Source organism: Bidens hawaiensis, unplaced genomic scaffold, assembly GCF_021521415.1.
Source record: "Bidens hawaiensis isolate Kalapana, Puna unplaced genomic scaffold, B.hawaiensis_p1.1 tig00017490_1, whole genome shotgun sequence".
NCBI lineage: Eukaryota > Viridiplantae > Streptophyta > Magnoliopsida > Asterales > Asteraceae > Bidens > Bidens hawaiensis.
Window position 1 is genome coordinate 149,753 of NW_027492650.1, and position 16,160 is coordinate 165,912.

Below are 16,160 nucleotides of genomic sequence, written 5' to 3' on the forward strand. Positions count from 1 at the left end.
AATCAGATAGGGTCCGGTTCCTACAAAAAACGGGTAGGAACCGGTTCGGGTCCGGTTCGGGTCCACCGGTTCGGTTCCAGGAACCGGTTTCGTTGAACATCTCTAGGTTCTGGTATTAAAAATCGGTTCCGGATTCGGGTTTTTTTTAGTCTCTACCTTAAACGAAAATATATGGGTTGGCCCATGGACAAAACGATGTACGTAAGCCCACAGAATCCCAAACCCAAATAAAAACCCCCATTCACAAAACCCGAATTATTCTCTCAACGCATCAGCGGACTCAGCGTTAGATTCCGGTAATTTATAGCTTAATCTTGCTAATAATTTGTTAGTAGTAGTATCACTGTTAAATGTATAAACTTATTTAAGTTTAATATTATAGCCCTTCAATTCAATCAGTTAATTACTCAATTGAAATGTTATTATGATATTTTTTTGAGGCGTTGATGACGTCATCTATTATCCGCTCGTTTAAATTACACAGAGCTCGAGTTATTATTTGTTGATTTAGTTATATATATATATATGTATATGTATGCATGTATTTTTAATTTAATATAGAACATGATATATATTATTTAGTTATATTTTTCATACATTTGTTAGTTTATGTATATAACAGTAGTGATTGAATAACTATATATTTTGTGTTAAAACTATATAAATAATTGATTGAATTACAGAGAGCTCGACCTCGGCTCGTTTTACTCACAGAGAGCTCGATCTCGAGTTCGATTCATATATTATTTGTTGATTAAGTTATATATATATGTGTGTGTGTGTGTGTGTGTGTGTGTTTAGTAATAGTTTAATAATATAGAACATGATATATATTATTTAGTTACATTTTTCATACTTTTGTTAGTTTATGTATATAACAATAGTGATTGAATAACTATATATTAGATAATTTGAATTAAAACTATATGAATAATTGATTGAATTACAGAGAGCTCGACCTCGGCTCGTTTCGAGCTTTATCTCTATATTTCGAGTCCGCTCCTATATTATTTGTTGATTAAATTATATCTATTCAAAATTATGCAAATATATTTTTAATAATAATTTAATATAAAACATAATATATATTATTTAGTTACATTTTTCATACTTTTATTAGTTTATATATAACAATAGTGATTGAATAAATATATATTATATATAATTAATATAAGTATAATCTATATAAATAATAGGCTCGTTTAGGCTTGAGCTTGATAATTAAAGCTCAGGCTTGGGTTTGTTTGTTAAACAAGCTTATAGTCAGGCTCGAGCTCGTTTAAGCTTGATTCGATTCGAGCTTTTTGCGAGTTGATCTCGAGTAGCTTGCGAGCGGCTTGGCTTGTTTACACTGCGAGTGTTATTGTGCATATAATTTTGTTACTGGCACATTGATGTTATTTGATTATGGAATTTTACGATCAAACTAAATCGGATTGTACAGATTTTGGAGTAATTTTGGTGTGAAAAGATGGTGGAAGCTCTAGATTTGTTTTTGAAGATCGGGTTGGATAAACGCACGGCGGAAAACACTATTGCCAATAATAAAGTCACTTCCAATCTTATTGCAGTGATTAAGGAGGTATATTTCATGCTAGTACTAATATGACTGCATGCAGTTGATTCTGAACTCTAGTTCATCATTGCGTATGTGTGAGTAGGGCGATAAACGAGCCGAACTGGTCCGGATGAGACCTTGTTCATGTTCGTCCGTTAAGCCTTTGCTTACTGAATGGAGTTTTGTGTTCGTGTTTGTACTTTTTTCGTTACGCAATTGAGCTTGTTCGTGTTTGTCCGTGTCCGTTCATTAATTTTGTAAACTGATGCAAACGAACACTAAAGGACACTAACGAACACAAAACATAAACAAACACAAACGAACATATATTAATTTGAGAATAATAATGATTACTAAATGAACACAAAATCACCAAAAGTCCAGAAGTACACCACCTATTATTCAAAAAAGCGTAACATAGTAATCATAAGCATAATTCAAAATAAAAATAAAAATAACAATAGTAAAATTCTAATAAATGAACATATATATGTAAACGAAAGTAACTTACGAACCTAAACGAACAGATAACCGAACATTCACAAACACAATTGAACGGACATGGCCTGTATTCGTGTTTGTTTGTTAAGCTTACGGCTTGCCAAACGGAATACTTTGTTCATGTTCGTTCAATTATCAAACAGACGAACATAAACGAGCTTCCCGCTGAATGGTTCATGAATGGTTCGGTTTGTTTACAGCCCTGTGTGTGAAAATAATGTTTAGGAATCAGTGAATCTGGAATAGTTAAAAGTAGTGTCATTGGATTACATGTACCTTGGTATTGATATACAAATGGCACAACACCTAGAATAATCTGTTTTAATATATAAAAGTATCTTCTTTTCCTATATTTGATAAACTTAGCGTAGAATCAAGAACCCTAATTTCTATGAAACAGAACTTAAGTTTATAACCAGTATAACTATCATAGTGCAACATCATTTAATTTTTCATTTCTTGACAATCGATATGTAATATAACACAAACAAGTGAACAACTACGACCCTTGGAATACAAATATATTGTTATAGTTAACTAGTTTATTGAAAGCAGTTAAGGGGACATTGAATGAGTAAGCATAATTCTTTATAAGAGGACACACTCATCTTTATGTAATTAATAACACATATGCAGGCAAATGTCACTGATGGATGTGAACGGTTTATTGGCAATCTTCTTTACACGGTTGCTACAAAGTTCCCTTCTAATGCTCTTGTACATCGTCCCAAGTTGCTGGAATACATTGTTTCTTCTAAGGTTTCACTTCATTTGATTCTTTTAAGTAGTATGTGTTTAATGTTAAAATCTATTCGCATAATTAAAATACTTATACTCTTGTTTATTGCAGATAAAAACTCCAGCTCAGGTAGAAGCTGCATTTGCATTTCTTACTGTCACCAGCTCAGATGGTCTTGATATTAGTAAATTTGAAGAAGCTTGTGGCGTTGGTATATTTGAACTTTATTATTGACTTTATATATCTTTGTTGTTAATTGTTATTATAAATTTAGAATACAATCCTTTATCTGAACAGGGGTTGAGGTTTCCCCTGAAGACATAGAACGCACTGTTGATGAAATGTTTGAAGAAAAAAAGAGTGCTATTTTGGAGCAACGATACCGAACAAATGGTGAGTTCTAATTTCATAATGACTATGACGCTAATTATACGGTTCTATGTGGAAATGCGAATCTGACGTGTCACTTGATCATTGGCTTAAGTTGGTGATTTGTTTGCTCATGTACGAAAGAAGCAGCCGTGGGCCGACCCAAAGATTGTTAAGGTAAATCACTAACTTTTCTTTAGGCTTGTAAACGAACCTGAACGTTCAGTGAACCGTTCGGCGGGAAGTTTGTTTATTTTCGATTATTTAGTAAACTAACGAAGACAAACAAAGCTTTTTGTTCATTTAGTTTGACGGACGAACATGAACATGTCTCGCGTGTTCATTTGTGTTCATTAGTTTACGTTTGTTTTTGTTCGTTAATATATTCATTCAAAATTTTTAGGCGCATTACATTATAGTCTAGTTCGTATAACTTTTTAAGCTCAACATGCTGTTCACATTTACTTTTAATTGGCTATAGCTCAGTTACATTCGTTCATCAATGTTTAGTTATGCTAGTTCGTGAATTGTTTGTTTATACTGTTAACGAATGAACGTACACAACGTTCATTTTTTAACGAACGAACACGGACAAAAAAACCTTGTTCGTTTAATTGTTAGTGTTCGATCGTTTGTTCTGTTAACGTTAATCGAATGAGGGGGCATTGTGTTTTCAAAGTTTGTGCAAAAAAGCCTTTTGTTGACATATATTTGATTGCATAATGATTAATGAATATTTAAATTTCATGTGTCTTTTCAACAGAAACTGATAGATTCAAAACTATATGAACTACTTGGTGAAAAAACCGAAGCTGATAACGAGAAGCCTGTGAAAAAGAAGAAAGAAAAAGTTGTTAAAGAGAAAGTTGAAGAAGAAAAAACTACCATTGAAGAAGAAATCAACCCTTATTTAATATTCCCTGCACCAGAGGAGAATTATAAGGTTGTATTAACATTATTTACTCTCGCCTTTTTAAATATTTGTATTATGTTTTGACTTTTTTATTGTTGCTTTACAGGTTCATACAGAAGTATATTTCAGTGATAGACCTGTGCTTAGAGCTTGTAATACAAAAGAAATATTGGAAAAGCATCTGAAGGAAACAGGTGGACAAGTTTTGACCCGTTTTCCACCAGAACCGAATGGATATCTGCATATAGGTCATGCAAAGGTAAATTTCTATTATTTCATAATTTAATTATGTACATGTTATTATTATGTTGTCATTTATTAAATGGATACTGTTTTTCATATTAATAGGCTATGTTTGTTGACTTTGGTCTTGCAAAAGAAAGAGGCGGTGGCTGTTATTTGAGGTAAGACTGTTTTTCAATTTTTATGAAATAGGGTGAGGATCCTAAGAGAACTTTTTGAAATTGAGAACTTTGATAACCATTTTGGGCCACAAAAAAACCCATTAAAAATTTTATAAAACAAAAAAACGCAAAATTTAACAAAGTACAAAAAATAAATTTTTTTATTTTTCATCCCGGTTTCATTAAAAAAAAAACCTAATTATACACATATGTATATTTTTATTTAATCTCGAGTTACATATTGTACACATATGTACATTATTATGTATCTTAATTGTACATATATAAAGAATAACTTGTATAAAATTAAAAAATACGTATTATACATATATGTATAATTTTGCTAAAACCGATTTTTTGTTTTTATTATTTTTTAATTTTTTTATGAAACCGGGCTGAAATTTTTTTTTTGTTTTTGTACTTTTTTTATTTTCACGTTTTTTTGGTTATATATATATTTTTTATTTTTGTAAAAACAATTTTTTTTGTGGTCTAAAATGGTTCTCAAAGTTCTCAGTTTCAAAATGGTTCTCACATGATCCTAATCCTATATATTTGTTTTTAAAATTTAGTTTAGCTTATACAGTTGAGATCTAATAACTTGTAGGTATGATGATACTAACCCTGAAGCAGAGAAAAAAGAATATACTGATCATATTGAAGAAATCGTGAGTTGGATGGGATGGAAACCTTTTAAGGTATAAAAAATTATTAATTGACAAAATCAAGAAAAACATTTAATCTAATTAAGTTATAAATCTGCAGATCACATACACCAGTGACTATTTTCAAGAACTATATGATTTAGCAGTCGAGCTTATACGCAGGGGTCATGCTTATGTTGATCACCAGGTTTTCTAGTTACCATATTTTGTCTTCGTGTGCAACAAACTCATGATCTGATAATTTATTTGTTTATTTATATTTTTTTGTTGGTGTAGACTGGTGATGAAATAAAAGAATATAGAGAGAAAAAGATGAACAGTCCATGGAGAGATCGGCCAATTTCGGAATCACTTAAATTGTTCAATGATATGAAAAATGGCTTGATTGAAGAAGGAAAAGCTACACTTAGAATGAAACAAGATATGCAAAGCGATAATTTCAATATGTACGACCTCATTGCATATCGAATCAAGGTACAATAGTATTATTTGAAAAACACAAAGTTTAAGGTGGATTGAATGATTACTTTTTTTTCTTACTAAATGACAATAATGCCCTTGGAAATTGGGTTCATCAATATTGTTTATTAATGTTAGTTGTGTGTGTTTAAGGGTAAATTTGGAAATTGGCTAATAAATTTTAAAAGTGGACATTTGTAATGGGACAAACAAAAAAGAAAATATGGACACTTTTAATGGGACGGAGGGAGTATTATCATTCCGACAAAATATATATTATTTTAGTTTGACTTGAAAATATTAATAATATTTTGACTGACCTATATTTGTTCAGTTCACTCCTCATCCACATGCTGGAGACAAGTGGTGTATCTACCCGAGTTACGATTATGCACATTGCATTGTTGATTCTCTTGAAAACATCACACATTCGGTTAGTTAACTGGGACCCACTTTTCACTTGTTTTTTATTCACTATTATATTTTAATGTGTTTTTGACTTTTTTGTAGCTTTGCACACTTGAATTTGAAACAAGACGCGCTTCATATTACTGGTTACTGGATGCACTAAGTCTTTACCAGCCTTACGTGTGGGAATACTCTCGCTTAAATATCACCAATACCGTGATGTCAAAGCGTAAGGTAAGTTTATATTTTATAAATTTTAAAACTGTTGTATAAACAGTCAAATTTCATTAAAAAATATATAAATAATTACTTTGTAGTTGAATCGGCTTGTGACCGAGAATTATGTGGACGGATGGGATGATCCGCGTTTGATGACATTAGCAGGATTGAGGCGTAGGGGTGTTACATCAACCGCAATAAATGCTTTCGTTAGAGGAATCGGAATTACTAGAAGGTAATTTTAAATTCAATTTTTAATTCATGACTTTTAATTTATTTGTAGTTATTAATTGTGTTTTACTTTGGTCCGCAGTGATGGTAGTATGATCCGTTTGGAACGCCTCGAATATCATGTGCGTGAAGAACTCAATAAAACCGCTTCTCGTGCAATGGTTGTGCTACATCCGTTAAAGGTATGCATATTTTAATATAATAAATTTAATAATTTATGCAGTTAGTTCTAATCTTTAGGTTTTATTGTGGTTGTTGTAGGTTGTTATAACTAATCTTGAACCGAATTCAGTAATAGACCTTGATGCTAAGAAATGGCCCGATGCTCCAAACGATGATGCATCTTCTTATTACAAGGTAAATTTTCTTCCCATTATTTGTATTCTGATGTAAAACTATAATTATAATTTTAATAAATTCTTATCTTTCATTTTCAGGTTCCGTTTTCGAATGTTGTTTATATAGAGCAATCCGACTTTAGGATGAAAGATTCAAAAGACTACTATGGACTTGCTCCTGGAAAGACGGTCCTGCTCAGGTGCAATATCAATTCCTATATAATTAACTTTTTTAATTATTAATTTATTATATATATATATATATAGAGAGAGAGAGAAAAGATAGAATACAATAATACCTTAACGTACAATAGGTACGCGAATACCCTATATTCACGAAATCGATCCATGAAATCACATCCCAACATCGCGGAATCGTCAATACATATCCAATAAATCATTGGTTCACCGAAAAAACAGTTTCGGATCGTTAATCGATCAATTGTTTACTTTTTTTCACGAAAACCGTTTTTGAGCGTTTTAGGTTTTTGGCCGAGCGTTTTAGAATTTTTTTGCCTTTGAGCGTCTCGCGTACCTATTGTACGTTAAGCAATTATTGTACAGTAACCTCACCCTATATATATATATATATTATTAATGATAATAATTTCAATGCAGATACGCGTTTCCTATCAAGTGTACTGAAGTGGTGCTTTTTGATGACCAAAAGACGGTTGTCGAGATCCACGCCGAGTATGATCCTTTCAAGAAAACAAAACCAAAGGCATATTTTTTGACCATTATTAACATTTAGTTGGTTTATATATATTATTATTAAATAAATATAAAAATAATAATACTCTGGGTGTGCAGGGGGTTCTTCATTGGGTTGCCGAGCCGTCACCGGGGGTTGACCCGTTGAAGGTGGAAGTCAGGCTGTTTGATAAACTGTTTCTTTCAGAGGTTAGCGATTTATATTATTGATCGGGCATATCATTTTAAAACAACAGCATTAGTTAAAGTAATAAAGTAATGATTATGTTTATACTTGAATTAGAATCCTGGAGAACTTGATAACTGGCTTGATGATTTAAATCCCGGGTCGAAAGAGATAATACCGTGTGCGTATGCTGTACCGCCACTCAAGTTTGCTGAAGTAGACGATAAGTTCCAGTTTGAAAGGCTTGGTAAGTTTTAGAGCCTTCTTGTTGTTGCATAAATCACTAATTATTATTTCAGAATTTTGTTTTTGAAATATGGGTTTGTTTATGGCAGGATATTTTGTGGCTGATAAGGATTCGACACCCGAAAAGCTCATCTTCAACAGGACGGTTATGTTACGAGACAACTATGGGAAAACGGGGAAGTAGATGAATCGTATGACTTTGTTTGTCTTCTTACGTTATTCGTACTTTTTTTTGTCTGGAAATGAAAGTAAAAATTATAAAATTGGTTGTTTTTTTAAATTATTTGATAGGGAATTAATGTCTTGTGTGTTAATGGTTAAAAGAGTAAGTTTGTTATTTAAAAGGGTAAATTTTTTGTTGCCAATATTTTAAAAGGCTCTAAAATATTTTTTTTAAACTTTTATTTTCTCTTGAAATGAAATGAATTACCTAATTATGGTTCGGCAAAATTTGGACGGTTTCTGATTGCGGTTCAACTATCGATGAACTCAAATCGTCGTTCGTTCAATAGGTAATTGATTATAATTAATTAGTGCCAGCGTTTATTTGTATGTAAATAACTACCCTTTACTTTTAACTGTTCATTCATGGAATGCACTTAACCATGCCAGTTTTACATTACTATTTCATCAATCTTCCTTCTTAGACCATGCGGAGCGGGCCATGTGAAAACACGGAATATAAAGGAAGCTCCATCCCTCTGGTTCTTCACGATGAATTTTCCATGGAATTATTGATGTACATGTTGGTTTATCTCGGTTTCTTATTGAGTGATCTTTGGTCACATTGACAGAACCAAAACTTTTCAATCAAGGGGTCACAATATAATTTCTTTTTACTTCCGAATGATTATTTGTTTGGCTTCATTTGTGCCTTTGGCTAGTATTTCTTTGTTTGGTTTCCATTTGTGTCTTTTATGCTCTCTTTGTTTCCTTTTGGGCTCTATTTGTGTCTTTTAGCTTCCATTTTGTATTCCATTTGTGCGTTTTGGCTTCCATTTGTGCCTTTCAGCTTCCATTTCTTTGTTTGGTTTCAATTTGTGCGCTTTGTCTTCTATTGTACCTTTTAGGCTCTTTTTGTGCTTTTTAGCTTCCATTTGTGCGTTTTGTCTTCCATTTGTGCCTTTAAGCTTCCATTTTGTAATTTGGTTTCCATTTGTGCCTTTTAGCTTCCACTTGTGCCTTTTAGGCTCTATGTGTTTATAAATTAAATATGGTGAGTTTGAAGGTGGTGGTGGAATCGTAGAAGAGAGTGGGAGAAAGAGTGTTTTTATGTATTTTTAGATTTTTAATTAATTATTAATATTTATGGGTAAAATGATCAATTTGCCCTCAAGTGCAAGTCACATGTCCTGACTTAACGAAAAAAATTAACTGGGTTATGGTTAAAGGACAAACGTTGTTGGATTTGTAAACGTAAAGGATAAAACATATCACTTTTGAATATAAGGGACAATGAATGAAATTTGGTACAAACATAAAACACTATTTCTGTAATTATGTCTTTTTTTAACCATTGATTCTTAATTATAAATAATATCTTTATACCAAAAATATGATATTAATTTTTAGTATATCCCTGCTTTATAAGATTTATATTTAATATTTCGTGAGATTAATTTTTTAATTCAATGAGATATTATAACTCGTTTAAGGGCTATCTGAGTTTGATGAGACTCATACCCGCGAATTCGGGTCAAATGCATGAAAAGCCTCCACTTACAAATAAAGCAATACGATGGCTAGAGAGATTTTAGAGACTTTTCGTTTATATATATATTTAAGATTAAGATTATATAAAATAAAACTTAATATATTCATGCAAAAATATGCTTATTTAAGATTCGGTAACTTAATGCCTTGGTCAAGCCTCGTATATTTAAGTTGCTCACAACTTCACAAGGAATCAACCAAAAGACATAACCAAAGTACTGAAATAACATCTTTATTTGAAAAGTTCCATAAAAGTTGTATCAGATTCTTTTGACACATGTTTGGTGCTAAGAAAATTCAAAAAAAAAAAAAAAGGTCAAATGCATCAAAGTAAACTAATTAAAAGTTGGAAAAAATAATTTCATAGTACAAGTTATAAAGTCATACTACATGAATTATATAGACTTATAAAATATTATAAAACATATCTACCAAAACAAAGTTAAATAACCCTATTACACCTTTTATATCTCAAAATCCTCATAAAAATAATGATACATCACAAATTAAGTTGTGAAAACAAAGAAGGAACAAGGTCAACTACAGACCAAGCAAGACCAGCATATTGTAACAACCGAATGCCCGTATCAACATCGAACGATTCCTGCCTGCTAAAAAACATTTTTTGCAGATACCCACCTGACTGTTTGACTTCATTTGACTTTTTGACCGCCAAAGGACCAGTCAAAGCTGGGACATAGCCCGACGATCTGACTGGGATGCCCAGTGCACTAGCTGTAATTGGTAGAATCCATTTTGCTAAAGCTTTGCTGCAGAATTTAACAAGCAGGATGGTGGGGATGCCGACTAGGCTTCTGCCAGCAAAGGCGGTGATCCCGAGGTCCGGTGTGAATACACGTGGCACGTTTTCGTGGTGGAATTGGTGGTAAGTTTGTTGGACACCTGTCACCTGGAGTATACCAAAATTAGGGTTGTTTAGATGTGCAATTTAGATGATGATTATAGGTACGCCTGTAAACTAACCGAACGTTTAGTAGCGTTCTGTTCGTGAACTTAAAAGAAAGAACATAAACACATCTCTCGTTTGTCCATGAACATTCTATGTTCATTGATATATTCATTTAAATTTTTTAGGCCCATTACAAGTTTACAACTTAAGGGCCAGAATAACGTACAATAATCCTTAACGTACGCGAATCACGCTCAAAGGCAAAATCAAAACGCTAGGCAAAAATACTAAAATGCTCAGCCAAAAATATTGAAACGCTCAGCCAAAAATATTAAAACGCTCAAAACGGTTTTCGTGAAGAAAAGTAAAAAATTGATCGATTAACGATCCAAAGCTGTTTATTTCGGTGAACCAATGATTAATTGGATATGTATTGACGATTTCAGATCTTGTGATGTGATTTCATGGATCGATTTCATGAATATAAGTATTCTTGTACCTAATGTACGTTAAGCAATTATTGTATTCTATCTTTTCTCTACAACTTAGCCTAGTTTTAATAACATTTTGGCCAACACATTGTTGTTCACATTTACTTTTAATTGGTTTAATCTCGGTTATGTTTGATAATCTATAGTCAGTTATATTCTTTTGTTTACATTCGTGAACTGTCCTTTCATACTGTTAATAACCGAAGACGAACATGATCATGTTCTTAACGCACGAACACAAACAAGAAAACCTCGTTTGTTTAGTTGTTTGTGTTCGATCGTTTACATATTACTTTTATTTTTTAAGCATTTATTTTTAAAACTTCTAAATTTTGGTATAAAAAATAACCAATTAGTTAAAAAAAACACATTCAAAATTGAATTTTATTTAGATTAGGTATCTCAATAAGAAATAATTGCCATTTTCACGCAATGGATATACATAAAATAAATATGTATTCTTACAATTCCCAATGTGACGCCAGTAAAAGCCGTATGAAACTCGAAACTCGGAGTTGGATGTTCAGGTGTCGGGTAGGCGAAGAGTGACAAGAAGCTAAGTGCAATCCAAAAGGATGTAACTGCAATAAAAAATTAAAGCTTTACTAGTTTTTTTAATAAATTTAATTTGTTAAGCTAAAAATAAAGTAAATTTGGTCAAAACTCTCATCATTGCTCATCCCATCATTAAAACAACAGCTTCCTTGAGATGTTTCTTACCTACCTATTTATCCACTAATAACCATTGTAACATTATAATTACACTGATTATGGTGTACAAGATTCCTTTATTATGTTTGACTGTGTGTAACACGCATGTGCGTGTCATTAAATATCCAAAATATCTTTCAAGAATGAAAATAAGTCAAATGTTACGGGTCAGATGGGTCGTTTTAAAGAAAGCGTATCTTTCAAAAATGAAAATAAGTCAAATGTTACGGGTCAGATGGGTCGTTTTATAAATAAGCGTACCATTTTTTCCTAAAATTACAAAATTGTCGACGTATTCATGAACTTGAAGCCAAAACGCAAGAATCGTCAATCCAAGAATAAGACCACCCAATATGTCAATCAAACTATGCATACCAAGATACATTCTTCCTATTAAAAAAGAACAGAAAAAGATATTAATAGAGAATTGTTAATAAACATTACAAAAAAAAGGTTGAAACTTTGTCAACTTACCGAGGCCAATAAGGCATACAAACAAGCAAGTAAATGCAAATGCGGCTACTTGATATGATGCATCAATGTTTTCATGGCATGAAAAGATATAGTGCAAGAGGTACCTGTAATTACCGGAAAAAAAATATTTGAAAAAAAATGAGATACCAGTATTCATGAATTATAGGCATGTAAACGGACACAAACGGGGCATGTTCTTGTTCGTTCGTTTAACTTTAGCCGACAAACGATCAAACACGAACAGGGTTTTCTTGTTCATGTTCGTTTGTTACGAAAATGAACGTGTCCGTGTTTGTTTGTTACAAAAACGAACGTGTTCGTGTTCGTTTTTTACAAAAACGAAATGTGTTCAAGTTCGTTTATGTTCGTTCGTTAGTAGTTTATAACTAACGCTTCACGAACTTAAACAAACAAATCTAAAAGAACATAAATGGATGAACATAAACAAACACATCTTAGCCTTTCCCAATAAAAAGTAACATGAATATCATCTGTTACTACCGTCAGGCCGAAAAAAAATAAAAAAAAAATGGGTGATATTTTATTCTTTATAAGACTAGACAAAATGAGCCTGACAATTTAAATGAATACATAACGAACACTTAAGACTGTTAAACAAAGGTAAACGAACTAACATAACAGAGCGTCAATAAATGAACGGACATAAATAAGTGTTCACAAACATAACTGAACACTCAAAACATGTGTTCATATTCATTCGTGTATTAAATAAATGAACACTAAAAAAACTTCCTGCCAAACAGTTTACTGAAGTTTGGTTCGTTTACATGCCTAATATAAAACATCAAGATTTGAAAATTGTTGCATACCCAGATAAACAAATAGTATTAAGAGTGTGAGAAGACGGCAATCCATATTCCAATGCATTTTCTTTCTCGTCTTTAGTGGCTGTTAATATTCTAACGGGTGGTGATTTAGGTCTAGGAGCAGACACCACGTCCTACACAACACATGCAAATTTGACCATAAATAACATAGTTAGTAGCTAAAATAGAATTATACACTTATACCTTTAAACAATTCCCTAAATAATCACAAAACGCCATCAAAAGCGTCATTTGCCTCGCCAGTTTCCCGTGCCCACTCTACAACATAAAACTAACGCCATTCAATACATGCTAGAAACAAAAGGAATATTTAAGAACAAACATATATATATATATATATATGATGAAGATAAGGCTGAATTTTTAAGCTTTTTATATCAGGAAAATATGTTTCTTCTAGAAGATGAAATATTTAAGGTTACAAATAGAATGTGAGTTTACCCAAAATAGCAAGGGAAGAAAGCCCGTATAAAAAGGCACAGATACAACACAAGATAACACAGAGAAGAATGCATCCCAAAAACCATGCTGGTTTTTCTGCATAAATTGGAAAAAAATAAAAATTAGGTCAAAATCAATCATTCAAGAACAAAAACAAGCAAGTTGGTGTAAACGATCCAAGCCAAGCCAAACCCGAGCTCGGCTCGTTTCGACTTACGAGAACTCGAGGTCGAGCTCGGCTCATTTCAAGCTATTTCTCTAAAGCTCGAAGTTGGCTAATTTCAAGCTATTTATTTAAAGGTCGAACTAGGCTCATTTCAAGCTATTTCCCTAAAGCTCGAACTCGGTTGGTGAGTCGTATTCTCAAGTTAGTGCTCGGCTCGGTCTCAAGCTTCATCCGTTTTTAATTTATTAATAATTAACTTATATTTAAAAAATTAAGAATTTTTATAGTATTTTTTTTGAAAATCCTTAACAAGCCTAAGCTCAGCTCTAGGTCGGGCTCGATAACTAAATGAGTTTTATTTGACACTCGGGTTCAGCTTGGACTATATAAAGCTCAACTCGTTTGGAGCTTTTTATCGAGTGGCTCGCAAGCAGCTCGGCCTGTTCGCACCCCAAGGTGTAACTAGTAACACCCATGAAAAACCAAAAGCAAGAAATCAATAACCCATCTTAACAATATGCAAATTGACAAGATTAACAACATGAATTCGTCCAAATTGTTTCAATAACAACCCAATTTATGCAATTAAACACAGATCCATACAATGCTGCTGGAATCATAAACAAACCCACAAAATCCCCAATCCAAAATTGAACATAATCAAGCATTCAATTACGGAAACAATAATAATAATAATAATAATAATAATAATAATAATAACCTGGATGTTGAGGATAAAGGGAGTGCCGGAGATAACACGACGAGAGACCCAGGGTTGAAGAAAGGATCTAACTATGTGGGTGACATTAAACACCGAAGATCCAACGACCCACGTCAATACACCTACCAGAAACGTCACATGCCATGCGGGTATTATTATGCTGCTCTCCATTTGATTTGATTGTTTCTCCTCTGGTTATGTTTTCTTTCGCCCAAATGAAACGATCAAATCATGATGAAATTCGATAATATAATAAGAGCCTGGGAATGACCGTAGATTGACTATGACTTGTTTGGGGAAGAATTTGAAACCAGTCGGCAGCAAATCAGGAAGAGTACAAAAGTAAACCCTTTTTTATGTGGATTTTGGAGGCCAATGTTTTTGCAACTTGAGGGATTATTGTTTTTGCATTAATAAATAAATTGGGGATATTTTGTTTGTTAATTAATTAAACCTGGTTTAATTGACAATGTGACGATGATTTATATTGGACGCTACGAACTCCGAAAGGAGGCACGGCCCATGGATATGGAGAATTTTTTATATCTAATTCGGTGCAGAGATGCACAAATCGGGTTTTTTAAATACCCGGGTTCGGGTATAGAACCGGATATTGGAAAATCGGGTATTGGTAATAACCGGGTAGGGTTTGGGTCCGGCAACTGCCTCTAAAACCATACCCTATGCATCGGGTTCGGGTCGGGTATAGAACCGAGTATTCTAAAATCGGGTATTTGAATACCTTATTTTCGGGTATTGAAAAAACCCTAATTGTGGGGTTTTTCTGGTTTTTTTCCGGGTATTTATCATGTATAAATTGGATTTTTTAAAAGGTTGCACTATTTAGTGATCTTTTTCGGTTATTTTTAAGGTATTTTTCGGGTATATATCGGGTATTTGAAATACCCGGTTTCGGGTATTGGAAAAACCCGGTTCCGGGTATGAACCAGTTCGGGTATTCGGGTATTACTGGGTACAAATCGGGTCAAGTTTGGGTTTGGGTTTTAGTACCGAAATGCATACCCTATCCGTACCCTACGGGTAGGGTCGGGTACGGGTTCGGGTATTAAAAAAACCGGTTCCGGGTTCGGGTTTTTTGTGCACCTCTAATTCGGTATTTGTCAATTGAAAGGGTTAAATGTATTTTTTTTATTTCCAGACCGAGAGTAGGGGTTTAACGCCCAAGGTAAATGGGTATTATGGGCGGATTCGTGAGTGGGGTAACAAGCGTTATGGACAAAGGCGTGAATATGTGTAATACTTGGATGATTTATACATATATGATTGATGTTAAATAAAAATGTTATATGTTATTTATATACACACAGGTAATTTCGTTAATTGTGTTTGGGCCCTAGGTGAAACAAAATTTAGGACCCTCATCAAACATGTTCTTATAAACTGACCGACAACACTAAACATAAAATTGTATAGTTGGTGACTTGGTAAGGTTGAAGAAATTGTATGTTTTGTATATTTTTTTGTATGTGTAAAAGTACGTAATCAATTTTTTCCAACACTTCTTTTTTCCATTTGACGAATTAGCTATTTCGTTTTATATGTCTTGTGATGTTCTAGATGTTAAATATTTATCTTAATTTGAAAAGAACTTCTTTCTATAGATAAAGAAAACCATTACAAGAATGGTTAACATAATTACATGGACAATTATGCATTTGAAAAAAATAATAATTTTTTTTGATATAATTATCACAATCTAAATATATTATATGTTAAAGGGTTTTTCACAATTAT

The 16,160-nt window shown here is 32.7% G+C and overlaps 2 protein-coding genes across 3 annotated transcripts in view; one reads left to right on the top strand and one right to left on the bottom strand.

Annotated features, from left to right (window-relative positions):
• Positions 1 to 8,281, top strand: part of LOC143554072 (glutamine--tRNA ligase-like) — a 33,066-nt gene extending 24,785 nt beyond the window's left edge. Inside the window, exons 2-22 of one of the 2 annotated variants that reach the window (XM_077043928.1) lie at positions 1,454 to 1,582; positions 2,696 to 2,818; positions 2,910 to 3,009; positions 3,096 to 3,191; positions 3,283 to 3,344; positions 3,931 to 4,110; positions 4,187 to 4,339; positions 4,429 to 4,484; positions 5,092 to 5,182; positions 5,250 to 5,336; positions 5,426 to 5,623; positions 5,943 to 6,041; positions 6,119 to 6,250; positions 6,334 to 6,470; positions 6,549 to 6,648; positions 6,728 to 6,823; positions 6,904 to 7,004; positions 7,423 to 7,528; positions 7,618 to 7,707; positions 7,802 to 7,931; positions 8,020 to 8,281. In XM_077043928.1, coding sequence (XP_076900043.1) covers positions 1,472 to 1,582; positions 2,696 to 2,818; positions 2,910 to 3,009; positions 3,096 to 3,191; positions 3,283 to 3,344; positions 3,931 to 4,110; positions 4,187 to 4,339; positions 4,429 to 4,484; positions 5,092 to 5,182; positions 5,250 to 5,336; positions 5,426 to 5,623; positions 5,943 to 6,041; positions 6,119 to 6,250; positions 6,334 to 6,470; positions 6,549 to 6,648; positions 6,728 to 6,823; positions 6,904 to 7,004; positions 7,423 to 7,528; positions 7,618 to 7,707; positions 7,802 to 7,931; positions 8,020 to 8,114 — 2,343 coding nt within the window. In that variant the 5' untranslated portion in view covers positions 1,454 to 1,471 and the 3' untranslated portion in view covers positions 8,115 to 8,281. Of the gene's footprint in view, positions 1 to 1,444; positions 1,583 to 2,695; positions 2,819 to 2,909; positions 3,010 to 3,095; positions 3,192 to 3,282; positions 3,345 to 3,930; positions 4,111 to 4,186; positions 4,340 to 4,428; positions 4,485 to 5,091; positions 5,183 to 5,249; positions 5,337 to 5,425; positions 5,624 to 5,942; positions 6,042 to 6,118; positions 6,251 to 6,333; positions 6,471 to 6,548; positions 6,649 to 6,727; positions 6,824 to 6,903; positions 7,005 to 7,422; positions 7,529 to 7,617; positions 7,708 to 7,801; positions 7,932 to 8,019 lie in introns of both variants that reach the window. The other variant, XM_077043927.1, reaches the window with a different exon arrangement.
• A 1,825-nt stretch (positions 8,282 to 10,106) lies between these two features.
• LOC143554050 (lipid phosphate phosphatase delta-like) lies at positions 10,107 to 14,620 on the bottom strand. Its single transcript, XM_077043909.1, has 8 exons — positions 14,406 to 14,620; positions 13,519 to 13,614; positions 13,261 to 13,335; positions 13,060 to 13,190; positions 12,230 to 12,333; positions 12,017 to 12,145; positions 11,510 to 11,625; positions 10,107 to 10,553 (listed from the first exon to the last, which is right to left on the bottom strand). The coding sequence occupies exons 1-8, from the start codon at positions 14,574 to 14,576 to the stop codon at positions 10,143 to 10,145; spliced, it is 1,233 nt and encodes a 410-aa protein (XP_076900024.1). The 5' UTR covers positions 14,577 to 14,620; the 3' UTR covers positions 10,107 to 10,142.
• Between the last annotated feature and the right edge of the window lie 1,540 nt (positions 14,621 to 16,160).